Here is a 23,625-nt window from a genome sequence, read left to right on the forward strand (position 1 = left end):
CTCATAGCTGTAGAGCAGTCCTGTGTCCATTCTCTCCTGCGATCCTTCTTCCCCAAATACCTATTCCAAAGATGTGTGAGACACAAGTCACTTTCCCCAACCAGAAGCTTTATCTGTTGGTTCATAATTATGTTTGGGAAGATGTTCTAGAGATTATCAGGAACCACCAGATACAGAGCCAATAAAGATGTAAAAATATTTTACAGATGAAAAAGGTGTACATTCAGGGACACCTGGGTGGCTCAATCAGTTGAGCGTCAGACTTTGGCTCAGGTCGTGATCTCATGGTTTGTGGGTTTGAGCCTCGCATCGGGCTCCACGTCGACAGCACAGAACCTGATTCAGATCCTCTGTCTCCTTCTCTCTCTCTCTCTACTCCTCCTCCCCTCCCCAAAATAAATAAACTTTAACAATAAACAAATAAAATAGGAAGGTGTACATTCCAATTTATTACACTGCACATCTAAAAAAGGTTCTTTCGTCATCAGATTTTAAGAACTTACAAGATGTAAGCAACTCTGACAAAGTCTGAGATATCTCCAATTTTAATAAAGTCAGAATGAAATGAGACCTACACCTAGTAACTAGATTGCCTTAAAACTTCAATTTGCATAAAATTTACACAGTGAAGTTTCATGCCACGTGTTGAGTGCACCAGTGAAGCATCTTCCTCCACGAGAGGTTGTCTGGGAACAGTTTTCTTCCACCATTTGGTCATGACTTCCTACAGGTGCTCAGGGATTCTTCCGACACTCACTGCTCTCAGTTCTCTGCTCCGTTAGGCCTACCTCGCTAGCCACTGCAGACCTCGAAACACACCCATCCTCCACCAGAAAGGGAAAGGAATGACCCGACCTGCTTATAGGTTCTGCTTCTAAGTTCTTCCAGGTGAGAACAGGAAAAACACATGCCTCAACCCCTTTCTGTAACAAGGTTAGAAACAAGTAAATATAGCAAGAAAAAAATGTTAGTAGTTCTTTCCAGTTGCAGCTGTGTATGGATGAGGGCTAAGACTCTACCAACAAAGGAAACTTTGGGAAGCCTTGTTATATGAACTTCTAATTTTGGACATCACCAGTGACAGCCCCACTTCAGTAAAGTTATGCTCACTGTTTCTCAATACCTACCTTTGTCCTTCACTTAAAAATATTCTTTTATTGCCAATTTAAAATTATTAAGTATTGTGCTCAAAACAGATGACCACACAATTATACACAGGCCTTCATTAGTCAAATCAGTATGTTTGTTCTTCATATAAAAGACTTACTTGAAATCCAAAAAATTCTCTCTATCCAGCTTCTCTTATTGTGCTTTCTCCAATAGCTATCTTTTTACAGACTAATAAACATTTGTGAGAGAAAGTAACATTTGGACAGGTAAACTTTAGACACTAAAAAGGGATAAACAGCAATTCATTTTACCTCCTCTGTTGATTTCTGAGGGCAGTGAAGGTGCCATCATATTTGTGTCCATTGGCTGGGAGCCATCCTGGGTCATGGGGTCCTCAGGAGGCAGGTAAGCAGGCGGGGGCGTATCAGCTACAAAGTTTAAGAAAAAGAAAAGATTTCTTTATCTTTAAATAACCACACACACTTAAAACATAAATTCTGTGAAATTCCTGAGATTAAACTGCCATTTCAACCTCATCAGAAAATGGACGCTAGATATTGAACTCGGTGTCCACTTCCTGAAAATGACCGGCATCTCGTGATTTTGTACAACCGTAGAGAAGATTCAGGGTGAGGAAAAGCACTATATGCCAGTTCCAGAAGTCATCTGCCTTTCCAGAATCATGCTGTCTTGAAACAATCAGGAGAGCATTTAAACATGTTCTCATACAGTCCACTTTAAGAGGACCTCTGCATTTCATAGTTTCACTGGTGGATGGAAAACCTTTGAAAGCTACGTAGGATCTCTTAAGAAAAAGAGCTTCAGGGTTTCTTACTTTAAACCCACAGGCTTTTAGGAATTTACCAACGGAGTTTCATTATCGCCAATTAGTTTACGGATTTAAACTGTTAATTTTCCATGACTTCAAGCAATCTGTTAGGACTACCTTACCCCTACCTGCTTAAAGAATCACTAGTTTTAAAACCCCTAGTAGCAGAATAACAGGAAATAAATCAGTTTATCACAGCCATCTTCTATTTCAGAATTTATATATGCTTCTTCTAGAAAGCTCAAAGTCAGCTGGCAATAAGGCAAACAACATGACTTGAATCAAAGAACACTAATGTAGGTCTTTTGTGTTTTCTTAAATAAAATAAGGGGTATGGGTTCCCCACAAATAATCCTTTGTGATCAAAAAACAAGTTCCTCACTGGCTATTGTGAGCCCATCTAGCACACCAGACAGGGCAGGGAACAAAGTTTTACCTTAGGGAACCATGAATAACTTGGAGAAGTAGCCCAGATCACTCAGGGCAACTGCTGAACACAAATAGCTAATACTGCTGCTCCTTCACAGCTTTTCAGAGATTTCCAAAGACTGACTCTCCAGCTGAATTGCAACCCAGTAACTTCCACCATCCAGCGGCTAACAAGCAAGGACTCACGACACAACGACAGGACTATGGGGACCTTATCTGGATGCCTTTTTCACACTTTCCTCCAGCTTATTTTAATTCAGCTTCTTCCCTGCAGCTGTAACACTGACTCCGCTTTGCTTCCAGCCAGGAATGAAGACCTAGAGCATCCTCTGAGACCAAATCCGATAAATTTCCACAAACGAGCTGGTGAAAATGTCCTCAGCAGCCTGTGGCACCAGCAGCACTGAGAAAGTGCTACCTGCTACCTATGGGTGATGCTCTACTATGCCCACAAGTGCCTCCTCCCACCTTTGGCGGCTCTTTTCCACATCACCTTTGCTTGGCCTGCGTCTTAATCCCTGACAGCCGGGGAACAAAGTGTAAATAAACTCAAGCAATAATCTTCCCGTTTTTCACTCTGGGGGTCCACCCTGGGTTTGCTGCTGCTCCCAAGCTTCTGAAACCATCTCTTCACCACTAACCTCTTTATCAAACCCAACAGTTCCGGGTGAGGGTGGGGGCAATAGGAAATAACCAGATGATACTTAGTTTGATTTCTAAACTAATCTATATTTCCCCCTCCCCTGCCCTTCCCACACACCCACACTGCCCTGTTCTAAGGAGTTTTGGATTGCAAAACAAAACGATGCAAAAATAAAAGGCTGAAAACAAAAAAAGTAATAAAAGACAGCACTATCAAATGTGGACGCTTTTCAATTTTTGAGGACATAACCAGCCTGTTGTCAAATTCCCATTCACTTAAACCCATTTCAAGTTGCCTAATAAACTTGCTTGCCCACCCATTTTCCTTTCTTGAAATGTTAATCGATGTTAAGTACATCTTTGTTTACAGTATCCTCCTTGAGGTCTACTGGCAAGGAATTTGGCACTCATCATTTTTTGTGAGATGCTTGCTTCCTAACCTATAATTTGAAAAATATAATGTCCTAATTAATCATTTATTTTGATAAACATTACACCATCAGTTAAGTCTAAAAAAGAAGGATAATTGTTTTTGTCTTTGCTAAGTTAAACAAGCAGATGGTCTCCAGTACTTCTGTTGCATTTCCTTTGTTGCTAAAGTATATGTTTCTTGGGATTACATCACCACTTAAATGAATTTAATTAAGTGTGGGGGGGGGGTGTGATCCCTCAGGAAATATCTTTTCTGAGGCTGCACTTATAACAGGAGTTTTTTTTCACGTACAGCAAATGTGCGCAGCACATTATTTTTCTCTTCCTCTCTTTTATCAAGAGCGAAGACTGTAACAATTATGCCACTCCCAGAAGGATGCAGCTGTTTCAAAAACCCTTCAAAATCAGAAATAAAACTTATTCAAGCATCTGCGCCTGACAAACAGGACATTTGCTTCCTTGACTGCGAGGTCTCCCTTCGCCCAGGGCGGTACCCCCGTCTGAGAGCCAAGTGCCAGGTACCAGAGCCGAAGAGCTCTCTGCGCACAGGTCCGCTCAGAGTTCCCCCGACTCCGCAGCAGCAGGGCCACTTGCCGGAACATCACTGAACTTTCCGACCTACCTGGCATCTGGAAAGGGCTTCCTGGGTCTGAGCTGGTGGGGGAGTGCGGGTAGGTGCCACTGCTGCTTCCAGGAGAGTTGGGGTAGCTGCTGCTGGGGGAGTGAGGGAACGGATGGCTATTGGGTTGCTGGAAAGAATCCGGAAAAGTTGCGTTGAGTGGCATGTGAGGCTCATTTTGTCCTAAGTTACGGAACTGAGCTAATAGGCTGTGCTGAGGATTATATTCACTGTGTCTTGGAACCAGCACTGGAGGAAGAACTAGAAAAGGGGGAAGAAAAGAGAGAGACGAAAATGAAAATGATGAAAATCTGTAATCACATCACAATGAAGTAGAAACATAATCTGTAAGTAACAACAAATTATCTGAACCCTGCCCCGCTGCCGACTCAAAAGCATCATGCAAATGAAGAGCCATTTTTCACTGAGGAATAAATGCAGTAACAAGTGGTCTCTTTAGAATCTGCCGTGACTTATGCCCCAGACCTGTAGCATTGACATACTGTCCAAGGAAAGTCTGTGAAACACCTTTTATGTTAAAAATGTCCACAAGGTTTCCCCATTCTTAATGTTTTCATTCACTAAAAACCAAAGCACAATTATGAACATGTACCACCACTGACAATTCCACTTTTCCAGCCCTGGTTGATAAGATGTTCCATTTAAGAGTTAATACTTATTGAATGGTATGAATTATTCACCATAAATGTTTTAAATGGACACATTAACTCACTGTGAAACAAAAGAAGGCACAGTAAATAACGTTCAGAGGATAAATACGGTGAGCAGCATAAAATCCAAATGCCATTAAAAGTAGTTAATTAGACAAAATATGATGTTTTGTGGGACAGACTTTATGTTGTGTCCAAGTCGTCCTACTTCACAAAACTCTGTTCTCTGATGATCTTCATGCATTTAACCCACTTTTCAGTAATCCATATTTTGCCTGACAGGCAAAGGAGGAAACAGGTCATATAAACCACATTTTGCTAATTGGATACTCAAGGTTTAAAAGCCAAAAACATACACACCACTAGAGAATGAAAGAAAACAGCTCAAGTCATGCCTGAAAGCTCCATTAGGTACCTAAGGAGTTAATAATTAGCATGGTCTGCAACCTCCAGAAACCTCTAGAGGCAAAGCCACTATAAATTATGTTGCTAATCGAAGTGAAGGACTGGGTAGTAAACCCTAACAGGGTTAGATCCTCAACTTCCCACCATAGTCCCCAGACACCTCCTCTCCGGTAACACAGGCCCTTGGAACCCCTACTATGCTCACAGCCTTGGCTAGAAAAACCACCCATTTGGAAATCTGCTTGGAGGAGAGAGGAGGAGATTTAAAATCTTCTATTGTTGTTGGGAGTTAGAACTCAAAATATATTCTCCCAAAGAAACAATATTTAGTGGCATTAGGAATTAAGTAGATTTTTGAGGACTTTCCAGGGACTCTATCTATAATGTATACCATTTTTGCAGGAAAATGTGCCATGAACACTTGCATTATCACTTACTTATTCATAAGCTAAAAACTGTTTAAGTAAAAATAGGTTTCTGAAGGTCTTAAATGGTCTCTTATGCTATTATCTTAAATTCCTAATCTGTAGAAATAAGATCTACTAGTTTCTCTAAGCTGATCCCTTAGAAACAAGTCTTTTTAGTATAATAAACGTATTTCCTTTTCTGCACAGCGATGGAATCTGCCCAAATTAAGTCCCCAAAAGCATAATTCCTCCTTCTACCTTTCAATAGTCATCTGAAATGTAAATTATTTTGCTAAAGAAAAAATTCCCAGTTGTCATAAAGGCTCCTCCAACGTCAACAGAAATCTGTATTGCAAAATAAACAAAGGCTCTGAAATAGCACAATACCTTTGAATTACCTATGCAATCATTCTTTTTCTTTTAGCTGCTGCGGCTTGAGTTACTACTTCCCAACTTGCCTTTCATGGTCATCTAGCGATAGCCTCATTTCTGACTGGTGCCTTAAAAGGGGGGCAAATACTGGCCTCTAAACCCTGCCCCCAAAATGCAGCACCAGACATAGCACCTTGAATCAACCCTCCGTCTCAACCCTTCGGAGGACCCACCTCCTGCCCTGACCCCCGACCTTCCTTAAGGGAGGACCCACCCCCTGCCCTGCCCCTCCCACACTCTCCTTATCAGAGGACCCACCCCCTGCCCTGCCCCTCCCACACTCTCCTTAACCGAGTCCCTGTTTCAGCACCACTCATTGTCTATAATTTTATAACAGAGAATTTGTGGGGCGCCTGGGTGGCTTAGTCAGTTAAGCCTCCAACTTCGGCTCACATCATTGTCTCATGGTTCGTGGGTCTGAACCCCACATCAGGCTCTGTGCTGACACCTCAGAGCCTGGAACCTGCTTTGGATTCTGTGTCTCCTCTCTGCCCCTTCTCCGCTCCTGCGCGCGCTCTCTCTCTCTCTCTCTCTCTCAAAAATAATCATTAAAAAGAAAAATAACTTTTTCCTCACCTCTGGTTATCAAGATAAGATGAATTCTGCCACTGCTGACATACGCACAAGTATCTTTTAATAAACTTAAAAAATTGTATTGAGTATCACACATCTATAATAAAATGCACAAGTTTTCATATAAATGACATAGTATGTACTCTTGTGCCTGGTTTCTTTAGTTCAACACTATGTGTGTAGGATTCATCCAATGTTATGTATACCATATATATATATACATATATATATATGTATATATATATATATGTATATATATATATATACACACACACATATATATATAGTAAGATGTTTACTCAGTCCCCCCACCTAACCTCCTCAGAGGATAATCAATTTCTTTTGTTCCTCTGGTTCATCCTTGTATTTCTTCTTGAAAAAATTAAGCTGATAAATATGTGCTTTCTTACTTTGTCTTTATTACTAAAAAGGAAAGTAGCCCACTCTATAGACTCTCTTGCACTTTGTACAGCACCATAGTTTATTCAACCAATCTCTTATGTCTGAGTAGTTTACACTATTTTACCATCACATATAATACTGCAATGAATAACTCCATGTATATACACTGCAGTATTGTTAAAGGATTATCTTCGGGGTAAATTCCTAGAAATAGAGATACTGGGTTTTGAAAATGCAGATACAACTTTGTTATTGTCAAGTACCCATCATGTAAGAGAGCGATTTTCCCCCCACAACCTCACAACTATTTTGTCAAAGTTTTGATTTTTTGGACAACTGGATGGGTGAGAAATGATATTTTGGTGCAATTTTTTTTTAATGTTTATTTGAGAGAGAGTGAGAACGTGAACATGCAAGCGAGCAGGGGAGGGGAAGAGACAGCGGGAGACACAGAATCTGAAGCAGGCTCCAGGCTCCCAGCTGTGAGCACAGAGCCCTACCAGGGGCCTGAACTCACAGACCGCCAGATCATGACTTGAGCCAAAGTCGGACGCTTAACCGACTGAGCCATCCAGGCACCCTTCTGGTGCAATTTCAATTTATATTTCTCTTATTACGGTGAAAGTCCATCATTTTTTTATGTACTTCAGGGGACATTTTAATGTATTTTTCTGTAAATGGTCTTCTTGTGCCTTTTGCCCATTTTTTGGTCTTTTCATTATATATAGGGACTCCTGGGTGGCTTAGTCGGTTGAGCATCCGACTCTTGGTTTCTGCTCAGGTCATGATCTCACAGTTCCTGGGATTGAACCCTGCATCAGGCTCTGTGCTGACAGGGGGCAGCCTGCTTGGGATTCTCTCTATCGCTCTCTCTCTGCCCCTCCACTGCTTGTAATGTCTCTCTCTCAAAATAAATATTTTAAAAAATATTTAAAATAACATTAAAAAGAAAAAAATATATATTAGAGATATTAGCCTGTGTGACATTTTATATGTTACAAATATTTTATTGCAATGTGTCATTTGTCTTTTGACTTTCCTTATGTGAAGAAGCTTATTTTTTTATGTTTGGTAGTCAAATTTACCAATATTTTCCTTTATTGTGTATGCAGTTTGATCATAAAAAGGCTTCTCCTACACCCATAAGGAGGAATTCATCCATGCATTCTTCTAGTACATATAAAGTTTCCTATTTTATTTAGATCTCTGATCTGTTTGTAGCTCAGTTTTATTTATACTACAAGGAATAGATCTAATTTTATCTTTTTCCAAATGGTTGGCCAGTTGCCCCAACACCATTTATTAAAAAGCTCTTCTTTGTTCTAGTGATTGGATATACCACCTTTCTCATAAAGTTCCATATATGTTAGAGTCTATTTTTAGACATTCCATCCGTTCTATTCTAGTCTGTGCCCTGCTACCACTGTTTTAATTATAGAGGCTTTATGTTTTAATATCTGATAGGGCTAGTCCCCTCTCACAGTTGTTCTTTTTCAGTGTTCTGCTTGCATGCTTACTCCTCCATATGAACTTTAGTTATTATCTTGTCTACCTCCAGAATAAAGAGATTTGGTACCTTTACTGCGGGTCACATTATATTTATAAATTAACTTAGTAAGAAAATCTTGATGATGTCAGATGTCCTATTTAAAACCCAGGAAAGTTTCTTCAAGGCTACTTTTGCATCTTTTCAGAGTGTTCCATAGTTCTTGTATTAGCTCAGACCACCATAAAAAAATATCACAGACTGGGTGGCTTCAACAACAGACATTTATTTACTCAAAGCTCTGGTGGCTGGAAGTCTGAGCTCAAGGTGTTGGCGGGCTCATGTCTCCTGAAGCTTCTCTTCTTACCTTGCAGATGGCTATTTTCTTGTGTTTTCTAACATCGCTTATTTCCCTGGTGTCTCTCTGTATGTCCTTATCCCTTCTTATAAGGACACCAGTCAGACTGGATTAGGGCCCTCCTCAATGGCCTCACTTAAAGGCCTATCTCCAAATTCAGTCATATTCTGAAGAACTTATGATTAGGGCTTTGACATACAAATTTGGGGTGGGGGTGGTGAACAATTCAATCTAAAACACTGCACTTGGTTTTATACATTTATTACATTTATAAGTATTTTATTTTTTCTGTTCCTATTTTAAATGAAAGTTTTCTCTTCCATTATATCTTCTAGCTGGTAACTGTTTTTATATTTGAAGGTTATTGATATTGCCATGCTTTTATATACTGCTACCTGGCTGGATTGTTTTGTTGTCTGAGTTAGTTTTATCATTGATCCTTACAGAGTTCTCCAGGTAAATGATCATGTCACTGAACAGTTAAAACACAATTTTCCTTTCCAATTGTTTTCTCTTGTCTAGTTGCATTGGCTAATAGTGCTAATATAATGTTAAAAAGTACTAGAGACCGTGAACTTTCTTGACTTATTCTTGACCTTAGTGGAAATGCCTCTAGTGTTTGTTTCCCCATTAAGATGCTGACTTTAAAACTCTGATACATATATATATTAATTAAGTTAAGGACGTATTCATCCATTCCTGTAGTTCAGTGTTGTTATTAGGAACAGGTGTTAAATTTTCACTAGAGGATTTTATAGCATTTCTTAAGATAGTATTGATTTTTCTTCTTAGACCTAATTAATATGATTAATTATTATTCTTGCATTCGTGGCATAAAGCCTGCTTGGTCATGATATATTATTTTCTTAACGAGGGGTGTTTATAGTAATATTTAGGAATTTGAGGCCAATATTCATAAGTGATCGTGATCTAAGTTTCTTGGTATGTTATTTTTATCAGGTTTCGATGTCAATGTTGTACTTGTTTCATAACTGTTTCTGTGCTCCGAAGAGTTTATGTTGCTAACTAGTCTCTAAATGTTAGGTAGACTTCCCATTAAAATTATCTGGGCTTGGTGCTTTCTTGTGGAGCAGTTCCTTACTTTCTCTATTCATTCCATAGAAATAAATTTAAGCTTTCTATGCCTACTGAGGTTAATTCTGGTAAATTATACTCTCCCTCGAAAATATCCATTTTATGTGGTTTTCAAATTTACTTGCATAAAGTATGCAAAATAATCTTACAGTTAAGTTTCATATCCTCTGTATCAATAAGTATATCCCTCTTATTTCTTTTTTTTTTTATATTTGTGCTTTCTCCCCAGCTGACTTTTTTTTCTTTATTCCATTACCTGATCCTTGGCCTTTTTTCCCCGCTCCAAACCAGGAAAGATTTGTTGATCTTTTTTTTTTTTTTTTAACTTCATTATTTTTTGCTTCATCTTTATTATCTCCTTCCTCATACTTCCTTTGATTTACTTTGTTGTTCTTTTCCTAGCCTTTTTGACTGGAAGTTTAAAATTAATCTGTTTTTATTCTTTCATTTTTACTGATATAAGTGTTCAAGGCTATGAATTTTCCTCTGGTCACTGGTTTAAATATATCCCATAGATTCTGATATGTAGATTGTGATCGTTATTTTCCAAAAGTCATGTGATTTTTGTTTATATTTGCCCATCCACTTATGGGTAATTTTTTTTTTTTTTTTTTTTTTTTTTTTTTTTTAGCAGGCTCCAGGCTCTGAGCCATCAGCCCAGAGCCCGATGCGGGGCTCGAACCCACGGACCGCGAGATCGTGACCTGAGCCGAAGTCGGACGCTTAACCGACTAAGCCACCCAGGTGCCCCTTTATCCACCTTTTGAGAGAAAGAAAGACACAGAAATCCCAGGCAAGCTCTGTGCGCTGTCAGCGCTCATGGGGCTCAAACTCATGAGTGAACTGTGAAATCATGACCTGAGCAAAAACCAAGAGTTGGATGTTCAACCTACTGAGCCACCGGGTGCTCCTCACCTATGAGTCACTTAATAGAATAGTTTTAAAGTTCCCAGGTAAAAGAGCTTATTTGCTTTCAATTTCTAGGTTTATGGTATTGTGATAAGACTGTTGATTACACTATTTCTAACTTATGTAACTTGATATTTTCTTTGCAACCTACAACAGAATACATTTTTGTGAATGTTCTTTGCACTAGAAAAGAAGATATGTTTTCTATCAATGTACACTGTTAAAAAGTATCTTTAAGAGCTAGGTTATTAATAATGCTGTTTAGGTCTCCTGTAAAAGGTCAGCAACCTTCCTCTACAAAGGATTAGAAAGTAAATATTTTAGGTTTTGTGGGCTATATGGCCTCTGTCACAGCTATTCGACTCCACTGTTGCAACAAGAAAGCCATAGATAATATGTAAAAAAAAAAAAACCAAAACTGGATGTAGCTGAATTAGAAAGCTTCACATTTTTGGTTTCTTCACAGAAACAGGGAGAAGGGATTTGGCCTGTGGGCAGAGTCTGCATACCTCTTCTGATATCATTACTTATGTTTTTTTCTTCATGACCAGTCTTGTATTTAGACTGGTATGTTAAACTTATTATTATTAGTGTGCTTCTATTTGTTTTTGCTGCCATATCCTATAGTTTCTGCTTTATACAGGAGGTTGCTATGTTGTTTGGTACATGTATGTTCATTATGAAGTGTTCTTTGTGTCAATACTTTCTGGTCTGAATTCTATTTTTTCTGATATCAGACTCACAACTCCTACTTCTTGTTTCAATCTGCCTGATATACCTTTGCCAATCCTTTATTTTTAGAGTTTTTAATCACTTTTCTTATCTTTTGAAGAGATGGGTCTCTTGAATACAGCACTGACTTCTGCTTTATGAACCAACTTGAAAATCTCTTTCATTGTTGAGTTAAGCCCATTTATTGATATGACTGATATGCTTGGTCTCAACTCTTGTCATGTTATTGTATACAATAGTTATCGTTGTATATTTACCATATTTCTCTATGTGATCTAATCCTTTGTCTTCTAGATTTATATTTTTTAAATGTTTGTTTATTTTTGAGAGAGATAGAGGGAGACAGAATCTGAAGCAGGTTCCAGGCTCTGAGCTGCTGGCAGAGCCTGATGCAGGACCTGAACCTGAGCCACCCAGGTACCCCTGTCTTCTATATTTTTAAAGAAACTTCTAAAGATGGCCTTGTATTTCTGTCGTAGGATTATTTTTGTATTTTTATTTCTGGTGTCTTCAACCTTTGTTCTTTCCTTACTTAACCATGTATTTTCTAGTTGGTCAGTTTTAAATGGTTATCTTTTGGTTCTCATCTATTATCTATACAATCAATGATCTTATTCTACTTTCCCCTTTTGCTATTCTTCTATTCCATTTTTAAAAAAAATGCTTATTTATGTATTTTGAGAGCAAGTGAGGACGCAGGGAAGGGGCAGAGAGAGAGAATCCCAAGCAGTCTCCATGCTGTCAGCACAGAGCCCCATGTTGGCTCGAACCCACAAACCATGAGATCATGACCAGAGTCAAAACCAAGAGTCACATGCTTAACTGACTGAGCCACCCAGGTGCCCCATCTTCTATTCTGTTTTTAAATTTGCACTCTTTCTACTTCATCAGAACATCTTAGGTTTACATACTATCACCATTCTTACTTTTGCCTTATCTCTACAATTTTATTGACAATTTTTTTCCCAGTCATCTCTTAGTTGAATAAGGTTACTCCATTAGATTTCTCAGGAAAAGCTCACTGTAACAGTATTCCCTCTTGCATATTTAAAACTTTCTGTAGTTTTTTTTTTTAATGTTTATTTATTTTTGGAGAGAGAAAGAATGTGAGCAGGGGAGAAGCTGAAAGAGAAGGAGACACAGAATCTGAAGCAGGCTCTAGGCTCTGAGTTGTCACCACAGAGCTCAATGTGAGGGTGGAACTCACAAACTGCAAGATCATGACCTGAGCTGGTCAGACGCTTAACCTACTGAGCCACCTAGGCACCCCAAAACTTTCTGTAGTCTTGATACCTGAAGGAAAGCTTGGCTTGCCCTGGAATTCCTTAAGTTTTCTGAACTTTTTCCACTGTTGCCAATTTCTGTATGATGTTTTTGAGAAGTCTGAGTTCAGGACATTCTTGCCTTTACAAGCTATGTGCTCTTCTTATCTAGAAGCCCAGGGGACTTTTGTTTTGAAAGTCTAATATAGTTTTACTAAGGTATGTCTCAAAAGTTCATCATTCTAGGTGAATTTTCCCAAGTAGTTGGTGGGTCCTTTCTATATATAAATTTAGGTTTTCTCTAATTTCTGTTCCATGGTCTCTGGGAACTTAGGAGCTCCAATTATACATATATTGGATCTTCTTTTTTTCCATTCCAATCGCTTTCTCTCAGACCTTTTTTACCTCTTTTCAAATCTCCCATTCATTATTTTCCTGCTTTCTTCAGTGAGTCTTATTACATTTTTAAAATTTTTGTTTATTTTTTTGAGAGAGCAAGTATGAGTGGGGGAGAGGTAGAGACAGAGAGGGAGAGAGAGAAAATCCCAAGCAGGTTCTGTGACGTTGGGGCAGAGTCCAACATAGGGCTCGATCTCAAGAACCATGAGATCACGACCTGAGCCCAAACTGATTAACTGAGCCACCCAGGCACCCCTTATTACATTTTAATAAGAATCTATTCTCCCTTTGGCACACTATAATTTATTCTTTACTTATGAAATGTTTTTGTTTTAAAATTTATTTTCTGAGTTCTAGCAACTGTCATTGACTTTCTTCCAATTTTTGTCCATTTCTGTAGTTCCCAAATTTCTGATTTTTCCCCCAAATGCTTGTTGGAGGATATTTATTTTGAAGTGTTGTCTTACACATTCAAGCCACAGACTGAAAGAAAATATCTGCAAGTCACATAGGTGATAAAAGATTCTGTCCTGAATATATAAAGAACCTCAAAACTCATTAATAAAAAAACAAATAATCCAATTAAAAATTAGGCAAAAGATGTGAAAAGACTCTACACCAAAGAAGATGACCTTAAAATCATCATGTTTAGTGAAACAGGCTAGACACAAAAGGGCAAATATTTTGATTCTATTTATATGAGGGACTTAGAATAGGCAAATTCATAGATACAAAAAGTAGAACAGAGGATTACCAGGGGCATGGAGAAAGAAGGAAAAAGGAGTTATTGCTTAATGAGTATACAGTTTTTGTTAGGATGAGAAAGTTTTGGGTATGGATAGTGGTAACAGTTATACAACACTGTGACTTTATTTAATGCCATGGAATTGTACATTTACGAATGGTTAAAGTAGTAAGTACTGTGTTATACACGACTTACCACAATACAGTTTTTTTTTTAAATAGGATCGACATACCAAGTGTTGGCAATAGGGATTCTCACACATTGCTAGCTGGAACGTAAAGTGGTATAACCACTTTCGTTAATATTTTGGCAGTTTCTTATAAAGTGAAACACACCTACCATATGACCCAGCCATTTTCCTTCTTGGTTTTTACCCAAGAAAAATGAAATACAGATGTGTGTGTTTTATTTGTGATAGCCAAAAACTGGCAACAAATGTCCACTGACAAACAAATGAAAAAACAAATTATGGTATATCAACACAGAATACTACTCAGCAATAAGAAGGTATGAAATACTGATTCATACAACATGGATGAATCTCCAAATAAGCTGAGAGAAAGCAGACAGAAAAAGAGTGCATACCATATAATTCCATGCATATAAAATCTAGAATACGCAAGCCAATGTATGGTGACAGAATGGGATCACAGTCACGGCTGACGGGAGAGATTGCAAAGGTGCAGGAGTAAATTTTTGGAGGTGATGTGTATGTTCCTTGACTGTCGTGATACTCTCATAGGTATATGTCAAAACTAATTATATCGTACTTTTTAAACATGTACAGTTTATTCTATGTGAATTATTCCTCAATAAAACTGTTCAAAAAGTAAATGTGAAGAGGCAATTTTAAATTGTCTTTTACCAATTTTTGAACATGGCTAAAATGTTCCATTATCTATTCCTTTTCCAATCCCATCTTCAAAGTTTGGGAACTATTAATCTGAGCTCTCAATAGTATATTAATACCCAACTAAAATGGCTTTACCCTAATATCTTTATTTCTTGAGACTATATAATGTGTACCTCCCAATGCAGAATCCTCATCCAGGAAAGGGATTCCAGTTGGTTATCACAGACATACCAGCTCTTACAGTGAAAACCAACTGAAGATATCAAAGGTAAGGAGCTGCAAGGAGGTTCCATGTTAAAGCGGTGATAACATTTAAGACATTCAATGTCTTGTATGGTCTGTTAGAAGTTAGTAAGAACTGCAAGGTAAAAAGTAAATGGATATCCTATGTACTCTTGAAAGATAACTTTTCTATCAAATTTATCTAAAGTTCCATTTAACTCTCTAACTAATGGCTGCCACCAGTGTTCCAGACTCTCTCACATTACCCTCAGAATCTCTGAGAGACATTTTCCCAGTGTTTCTTATTACCTTTCACCAAAGTAAACAGCAGTGACAGACAATGAATTCATCAAGGGTCCCGGCAGCTTCACTGGAATTGTGAAATTTCACTGAAAATTTTATCTTACCAAATTCAGACATATTTTATGCTCTACTCCTTAATACTTACCAAACATAAAGGTGATATTTTAAGTAATTTGGAAACAAGTAAAACTGATACTCCATGAAGATGTGCAGTTTTACCTCTGGCTCAGAGTACCTGGAATGGCACACTGTGCTGGGGTGGGTTGTAGTACCTTACTTTGAATGTATAGATTTCCTCTTTACTCAGTGTGACAATTCTAACAAGTTATTAACTTCTCAGAAAACTTCAGCCAAAAAGTGACTGGTAACAGCAAGAAGGGAGACAAATAATGTACAAAATAGATTCCAGAACTAAGAGCATTTATGTAGAAACAAAGAGACACTCCTCAAATCAATTTTAGGTGATCACCATATACCACAGAATTTACATTAACACACCACTATCACCACAAATATTTGTTCTAAGCCTGGACCAATGCTGAGCATGTTCTATCCACTTTGGAAATAAGAGTGCTTAGAGGGGTAACTTACCTAAGGTCACACAAGAAGTATCAAGAATTAGGAAGGCACAGAGCACCCTCAACTATGATATTCTACTGCCTCAGTGATCCTAAGTCTCCAAGAATGTTAAATTATGTTCTATATAGTTTAAGAGATGGATAAGTAGAATAAATTCCAGAAGTGTTTCTGGACAAATTAAGGTCAATTTAAAGGGGGAAAACTCTAGTCTAATTTAACATGTTCAGTTATGGGAGATTTCTAACTCCATGATGGTGCATAATAGATGATTATCAAACCCGATCTGTAGAGTTTGAAGACTTAGAAGTAGGATGTCTATATGTCCTGGCTTGCCTGGGACAAGTCCTGATTTGTATGGGCTTTCCAGTGGAATTATAATAGGTGACCCATGTCACTCTCAAAAGTGTCCTGCTTTGGACAACAAATTCTATGGGCATCCAAAGTATAAACAGTAACTACTGAAATGCAGGAGGAGAAAGAGCTGGGTCTGGGATCTGAACAGGTGCTACCCCTAGGAAGAAGTGTTAATGGGGAAGAGACACGTGGAGGCTAGTGAGGCAGGGTCACGTCTACATGCACAAGCTCCTCTAGGATAACCAGGCCCAAGCCTCTGTGGCCTGGGTGGGCCCTAAAAGGATAATGCTGCTGCTCTTCTCTCTGATGTCTCTTCACTCCGCCACCCCCAGTCCTTGTTGCCTTCAGTCAGTAATATTCCAGGTAAGGAATGATTAAGATATCAGTTTTCTTCTTCTTTTTTTTTTTTTTTTGTAGTGTTTATTTTTGTGAGGGGGGGGGGAGGGAGAGAGAGAGACAGAGAGAGAGAGAAAGAGGGAATGAGCAGGGAGGGGCAGAGAGAGAGGGGGACAGAGAATGCTAAGCAGACTCCTCGCTGACAGAAGGGAGCCCAGTGTAGGGCTGGAACCCATGAACTATGAGATCATGACCTGAGCTGAAGTCGAACGCTCAACCGACTGAGCCGCCCAGGTGCTATGTGATCTCTGTTTTCTATTGGGAGAAAAAGGAAAGAATGAACATGCAGGTGAATTATCCATGTGTAAAGGCCCCTTCTATGTACAATTTCTATTTCTTAGGTGAAGGCTGATCAACTAGCTGAAAGAACTAGGATTTGCAAACTCTAGGCCTGACTCAGGTCAGGAACAGGAAGGGAGACGATGAGGAGGGTCTTCCTTTTAATAATTCTTTCCATGTTTCAGGCTACTTCTATTTTATGGGAAACAAATATGCGAGCTCTGACTCTTCTGGGGAACCAAAGTTCTCTTCGGTGTACCAAAAAGGTTACTCCTACTTGGCATCTTCAAACAATGACTCACGTTTGCGGCTTCCCTTCAAGAGCTGCTCCTTTGGCTAATTTGAATTTCAAGAATCTCCTTGGAAAGAGGAGCCCAATGGTAAAACACCCTTCCTTACACACACTAATTTTTGATTTGAATAATTTAAAAATCAGACTGTGTTGTGTCATTCCTATAACCCTTGTAAAAACCCTGCCTGGCTCCACACCACCTCCTCAGGTGCATTCGGGGTGGGGAGTAGGGGTGGGGGGAGATGCCTAGGCAATTTCACAATGCCTCCTTCCACCCACTTGAAAATCTCTAATTGCTGTAGATCTTTAAAAGAAGGAAGCTCTCTTCCCTTCTTTTCCTGACTAATCAAGGTGGAGAAAAGTCAGATTGCTGCCTTTTCTTAGAGATGTACCTCCATTCTTCAAAGTTTTAGATCTCTCCTTCAGTTAAAACCATAAAATCCCTTTCTCAGTCAACAGGGAAACCAAACTAAGAAAGTTTCAGGAGATATTTTCGTTTCGGGAGACAATTGTGATTCTGCTACTGGATTCAGCTTTTCTGCGTTGCCAAGACACAAGGAAAAGGAATGAGAAAGAAACACTAAAATTGGAAAAGAGGAGCTGAGCTCTGCTAAGCATTCATGCACACCCTCTAGATTTGTGAGCTTTTTCAAGATTTTGAAGTACTGTTTGAAATTCTATCATCAAATCAGTGGTAGCCTAGTAATGAGACTAAGGCTGACAAATCACTACCAAAGTTGTGACCCACTAAATGCTGGTGGTGAGTTTTTTTTAAAAACACACAAGTTCTGATAACAAAGCTGCCAGGCCCTTGCCTACATCTGTTCACATACACATAACGGCTAATAAGCTAGATGCTACCCAGTGGTATATAAATGTTTTTTCAGTTCTGAGGACTTGGAAAAGGCATTCAGGTAACAGTCAAGACATCCGAGTTCAGCCCTGGCTATGATAACAACTACTTTTGTGACTTTGAGCAAATCACTTAAACTTTTCAGAGTCTCAATTTCCTCATTCAAAGGCGCAAGGGATTTGAATTCCAAGGGATCTTCTGGCCCTAAACTCTGCAAGTCTTCTGACTGAAGATAATGCTGATTTTTATATATCTGGAGCTTCACATGTATAAAATTCAGTGCCAGACCCCATCTCAGTTGGGTCTCAGGACACCTCAGTGAGGTCACCTAAGGGCAGGAAGGTGGCCCAGAGCTAATAGAAGAATGGCCCAAGAGCAAGTTCAGTGGCTGCGGCTCTCCTGTGAAAATGAGGGACAGCCAGGCTGCTGAAGCAGCTGTGCCCGCTATAATATCTATACTAGACAGATGTCCCTAGATACAGTGTGTGTTCAGTGACCTTCTAAACAGAAACATTTCAAGTAGACAGTGGCAGAGAGGGTAAGACCACTTAAAAGTTAATAGTGTATGCATTTATGAAATAGAATTCCTTACTTCAGGATGCGTCAGGGAAATTCTACACTGAAGAAAAGATTCTGAGAATCTTTAATCGAGGTTGAATTTTAATGAAAAGACAGCTCCAAATCCCTGAGGGCTGACATTTTATCTTTGCTCAGTGGTAGACAGGCAACAGGAAGGAGGGTCTGAAATAATATTAATGTTCACCTAGCACTACATATATACCCAATACAAGCAAGCATACAAGCAAGGCCCTGCGCACGGTACTGTGGGTGCAGAAGTCAACAGGACAGCCACTGTCCCTGCGCATGTGGACTTCATGAGAGCTCACCGAGTCTTCACAACTGATGAGGGAGCAGGCTCAGCCTAGTTCAGTAATACATACAAGGTCACACCAGCTGCTAAATGGAGGGCCAGGCTTTGAATCAAGGCCTACTCATCACTACCAGACTGCATTGCTCAGTCCCATAAAACTGGAAAGAGATCCTGGAAGTTGTTTCCGTTCTTCTGTTTAGTTTTTTGGGAGAACATTTTTTTCTAAAGTTACTATACTTTTACCTAAAAGTAGTAACTTGACAGTATTTATTTTCCAGGAATATATCAATTACCCTAAAGTACAAATACATTAACAGAAAACAAGTAGGTGAACACAATTTGAATATAAGCAGAGAAATGAATTGCATTCAATAACAGTATCTTCAAGCTTAAAACAAAACAAAACAAAAAAACAGGCTCAGGTGGTTGAGCATCTGACTCTTGATTTCAGCTCAGGTCATGATCCAGGGATTGTGAGATGGAGCCCTGTGTCAGGCTCCACACTGAGCGTGGAGAACCTGCGTAAGATTAAATTTACTTAAAATAGCCTAAATCTAACTCAACTTCTGAGAATGAAATTTCCCAGGTAATTCCAGGCCAGTGATTCCTTTTGTACACTACAGCTGCTTTCCTTGAAAGACATCTTCTCTGTGAGATTATGCACCCAGAATATATCTCCAGTAACCCCATGACCTAGTCCAGATTCCCGTTCCAACCTGTCTTTGGGGGTAGGTGTCCTCCCACACTCTCTTCGCCTAGCTGCCTCATGCTTCTTGCCGTTTCCATCTGCTAGTTTCATACTTCTGTACCTTTTGTTTTTTAAGTTCATTTATTTTGAGAGGGCGTGCATGTGCACAAGTAGAGGAGGGGCAGAGAGAGGAAGAGAGAGTCCCAAACAGGTGCTGCCAGAGTGGAGGCATGAGATCATGGAGCTGTGAGATGATGACCTGAGCCAAAAACAAGAGTGGATGCTTAACTGACTGAGCCACCCGGGCGCCCCCATACCTCTGCACTTTGGCTCACTTGACCATATTTCCAAGTTTCAGTTCTCAGTGTCCTCTCCTTTATGGGGCCCTTCTTGGTTTTTCTACTCACCCCCAATAAAAATGAATTCCTCTTTTCTTTGTGCCCCACTGCTGCCTACGCAGACTTCCATCATAAGCATCTGTAACACTGTATTGCTAATTTGACTTTACCTCACTCAGACCCTAAAACCCTAGAGGATAGAACTAAGTTTTCTTTTCCTTCTGTATTATTCAGTGCACAGCATGTAATAGATTCTTAATAATTAATGTGTTTATGAATTACTATTCTTGGACTGTTTATTATGAGTTGATTAATACAGACCGACCTTTCTCCAAGTCCTCAGACTACCTGCATCTTGAATTAGCAAGACACTTATTTAAAAAGGCAGATTCTTGTGCCCCATCCCACATACATAAAGTCAGAAAGTCTGGAGTTTGGGTGCAGACTCCCTATGTCTCTAAGTAGCTGTGAAACTTGAACTTCAGTTTTCTCGTTTTATATCAAATTTCTAGAGATTATTCCTCTTACCCCTAAAAACTCTATATAGTATCAGTTCTAATTCTCAGCTATACAGATTAAAATGACAATGATATAGAAGAGACCAGCAGGGCATTACACTAAGCTGACAGGAAAATTTATGAAGTGTCCAAAGTTTTGGCCAGGTGGCATGGTATGACAGAACAAGTGTTGGCTTTGGATCAAGACTGCCAAGAGTGCTGGGTGTTGAAGTAGACAGTGTAAGTTCTCACCAGTGTCTGTAGGGATAATGAAACAAGCCCCCCAACAGCTCTGTGGGGCTCCGGTGCTGCAGCACAGGGCAGGCTCTCAAACGCTGGCTCTCTCCCTGTCTCCTCTCTTCCCACTCTTACCCCAGGTACCATTCCGCTGCTGAATGTTTATGTAACTACCACAGAAGGAAGGTGCTATGTTATTAGAGCTTCAGAGCTTGTTAGAGGAACAAAAACTTCAGAATGTAAACTAAAAATAACAGGAGAAAAAAAAATCCTTCATAAGGTGTAATCGGAGGAGAACAACAATTAGAGGTGGGTTTTAGTTTTAGACTTCTGAAACTGGAACCCCTGCTGAGCTATTTACTATCCAATTATCAGAACTTCACTTCTTACAAGAAAATGGGAATAGTAGTACTTCTCACAGATTTTCTCTTTATTTAACATTTATATGGTGCTTATCTAGGCCAAGTGATGTAAGAAAACTCATTTGATCCTCCTAACTCTGACCTACATAGTCATTACCTCCACTTTATACAGATGGATACACAGGTATGGAGATTAACTTGCCTACGAGAATATAACCAGCCACCAGTGGAGACAGGATACAGACCTAGGCATCTGGCTCCAGAATCTAGGCTCCTAACCACTGTGCCATAGCGTCTCTCTGTGTGGCACAAGCAAGTTCCTGGGCTATGGAAGGCATTCAGTGAAGGGCAGTTACAATTACACAAGCAGCTGGTGGGTCATCGATTAGACACTATTGATATGTAAATGACCATCCCTAGGGGTCACACCAGGCTGTGTGGCTTAATTTGTAATTGCAGCTGAATGTAATTAGTTCTCATTATGAGTTCAAATTTGATTCCATTAAATATACTCCATGAAACAGATACTTGTTATCTAATGATGATTACTGACCAATGGGAGATAAACATAAATAAAGCCTCTATACACACCTGAAACACAGGGGTGGACTCTCACTTTACCATTATGGACCCCAACTTCATGCAGCTGGTAAACAACTGAGATTACATACTCTACTATTAAAAACATTAGATACCCCTCACCTTCGTTATATTGGTTAAAGGGGAAAAAGCTTCTTTTGGAAAGCAGTGCAGTGTAGTGTAGTGGTTCGACCATGGATCTTGGAGTTAGACTTCAGTGTGAATCCCCAGATGGCCTGTTACAAGTTGTGTGACAACTTACTTAAAAGGCATCTCGGTAGCCCAGCTGGCACCTCCACAGCTTGCAGCTGTGGTCAGTATTAAATGAGAATACATGTGATGTGCCAGCACGGAGTCTGGCACAGAGCAAACATAAAAAGTTACTAATTTAATTTTCACTGTTACTATTATTATTACTGTAACTACAAGCATTAATTTTCCAAAGATGTGTTTAATGAAAATGTACTTACATTACAAATTTCATTTTTATTCTCAAAATGTACACGGAAATTATGTTCCTTACTTCAGCCAATGTTATGTTTCAAGAATGCATACAGCCTTTTCACATTCATTATTTAATTCAATCCTTGCCACAACCCTGGAAAGTAGATACAATCACACCCTATCTCACAGGTGAGCAAACACCAATTCAAAGAGGACAACTAACTGGCCCAAGGTCAAAGATATCAAGTGTCAAAATTTTAGTCCAGGCCTTGTGACCCAAGACTCCTCCTGACCATATTTTAACTTTATAACTAAAGAGAAATAAATATCTGCTTTAAATGGTCTTATTTGTCCTGAATATCCTAAGGAACTCCACTCCACATTTACCAGTCAGCAATTGGCATTCTACCATGAATAAGAGCCCCTCCCTTTCCCCTCGATTTATTTATCATCAGCGTGGATTCCTGTTTTTATCCCTAAATGGTTTATAATTATTTTCAGTCCATAATTATTTTGTTGATCAATTTATCTCTGATTGAGCCAGGGGGCAGCCCCTTCAGACTGACCCCTGTGTCCTTATGACATGCTCCCATCAGGTTGTTGGGATTTTTTTGTTTTACATAGCTCATTTTAAAATTAGCACTTCCTTTTCCAATTTAAAAGTTGCAGGTGATACTGTTTCAAAAGCATTTACCCAAAACTGTTCCCTAACTTGACCAACATACTTAAATATCTGTCTGGCACACCACCATACCCTGGATAAACTTCTTAGACACTCCAAGAAAGCGTCACAGAAAAAATACTGCTGAATCTGTTACAGGGCTAGCTAGACATAACTGTCAGCGAAATGACAGGGAAACATAACGGAAAAAACATACAAGGCAACCCCACTCTGTTGTCTTACATAGGTTTACTTTTACTTTACTAAAAGCTGCCCCAAAGCATTTACAACAATCACAGGCTCTCCTTTTGCCTTACTGTAAGTGAAGATCCCAGACAGACAAGCAGGCAGGAGGTGGTCAGGGAAAAGCGATGTGTGACTCTATAAACCAGACCACTACTTGGATAAGAAATGCTTCCTTCGTGTGGAAGGGTTAAGAACTATGAACACATCTCTTTGAGAGGGATGTTAGAACTGACCTTCTTCCATTGTAAGGTCTCCTAAGATTCCAGGGCATAAAATTGATGATACAAAGAACTGGGGGAAATGGACACCTGGGTGGCTCAGTCAGTTAAGCTCCAACTCTTGATTTCAGATCAGGTCATGATCTCATGACTAGTGGTTCAAGCCCCACGTCAGGCTCTATGCTGAGCACAGAGCCTGCTTGGGATTCTCTCTCTCCCTCTGTCTCTTTCTCCCTCTCTCTCTCTCATAATCAATAAATAAAAATTAAAAACCAAAACAATACAAAGAACTTGGAGGAAAATCTGACAAACAGTCCTTTATTGCCCTAAATCTTTTTAGTTAAACATGGCCTGTGTTTCCAGACTCTAGATCTTTTATCATGGAAGTTACAGTTACTTCTAGTTATACAACCCAC

General features: G+C 39.3%; 1 protein-coding gene and 1 long non-coding RNA gene across 8 annotated transcripts in view; one reads left to right on the forward strand and one right to left on the reverse strand.

Annotated features, from left to right (window-relative positions):
• The window catches only part of LOC125164092 (uncharacterized), a 40,741-nt gene extending 23,429 nt beyond the window's left edge, over positions 1–17,312 (forward strand). Inside the window, exons 3-4 of the long non-coding RNA XR_007151638.1 lie at positions 14,976–15,058; positions 17,109–17,312. This is a non-coding gene — a long non-coding RNA (uncharacterized LOC125164092). The remainder of the gene's footprint in view (positions 1–14,975; positions 15,059–17,108) is intronic.
• SMAD1 (SMAD family member 1) overlaps positions 1–23,625 on the reverse strand; it is a 78,527-nt gene that overhangs the window by 12,875 nt on the left and 42,027 nt on the right. For all 7 annotated transcript variants that reach the window (XM_047856573.1, XM_047856577.1, XM_047856578.1 and 4 more), the window contains exons 3-4: positions 4,065–4,322; positions 1,422–1,538 (exon numbers count right to left, since the gene is read on the reverse strand). In XM_047856573.1, coding sequence (XP_047712529.1) covers positions 1,422–1,538; positions 4,065–4,322 — 375 coding nt within the window. The remainder of the gene's footprint in view (positions 1–1,421; positions 1,539–4,064; positions 4,323–23,625) is intronic.

Source organism: Prionailurus viverrinus, chromosome B1 (assembly GCF_022837055.1).
Source record: "Prionailurus viverrinus isolate Anna chromosome B1, UM_Priviv_1.0, whole genome shotgun sequence".
In the NCBI taxonomy this organism is placed as follows: Eukaryota; Metazoa; Chordata; class Mammalia; order Carnivora; family Felidae; genus Prionailurus; species Prionailurus viverrinus.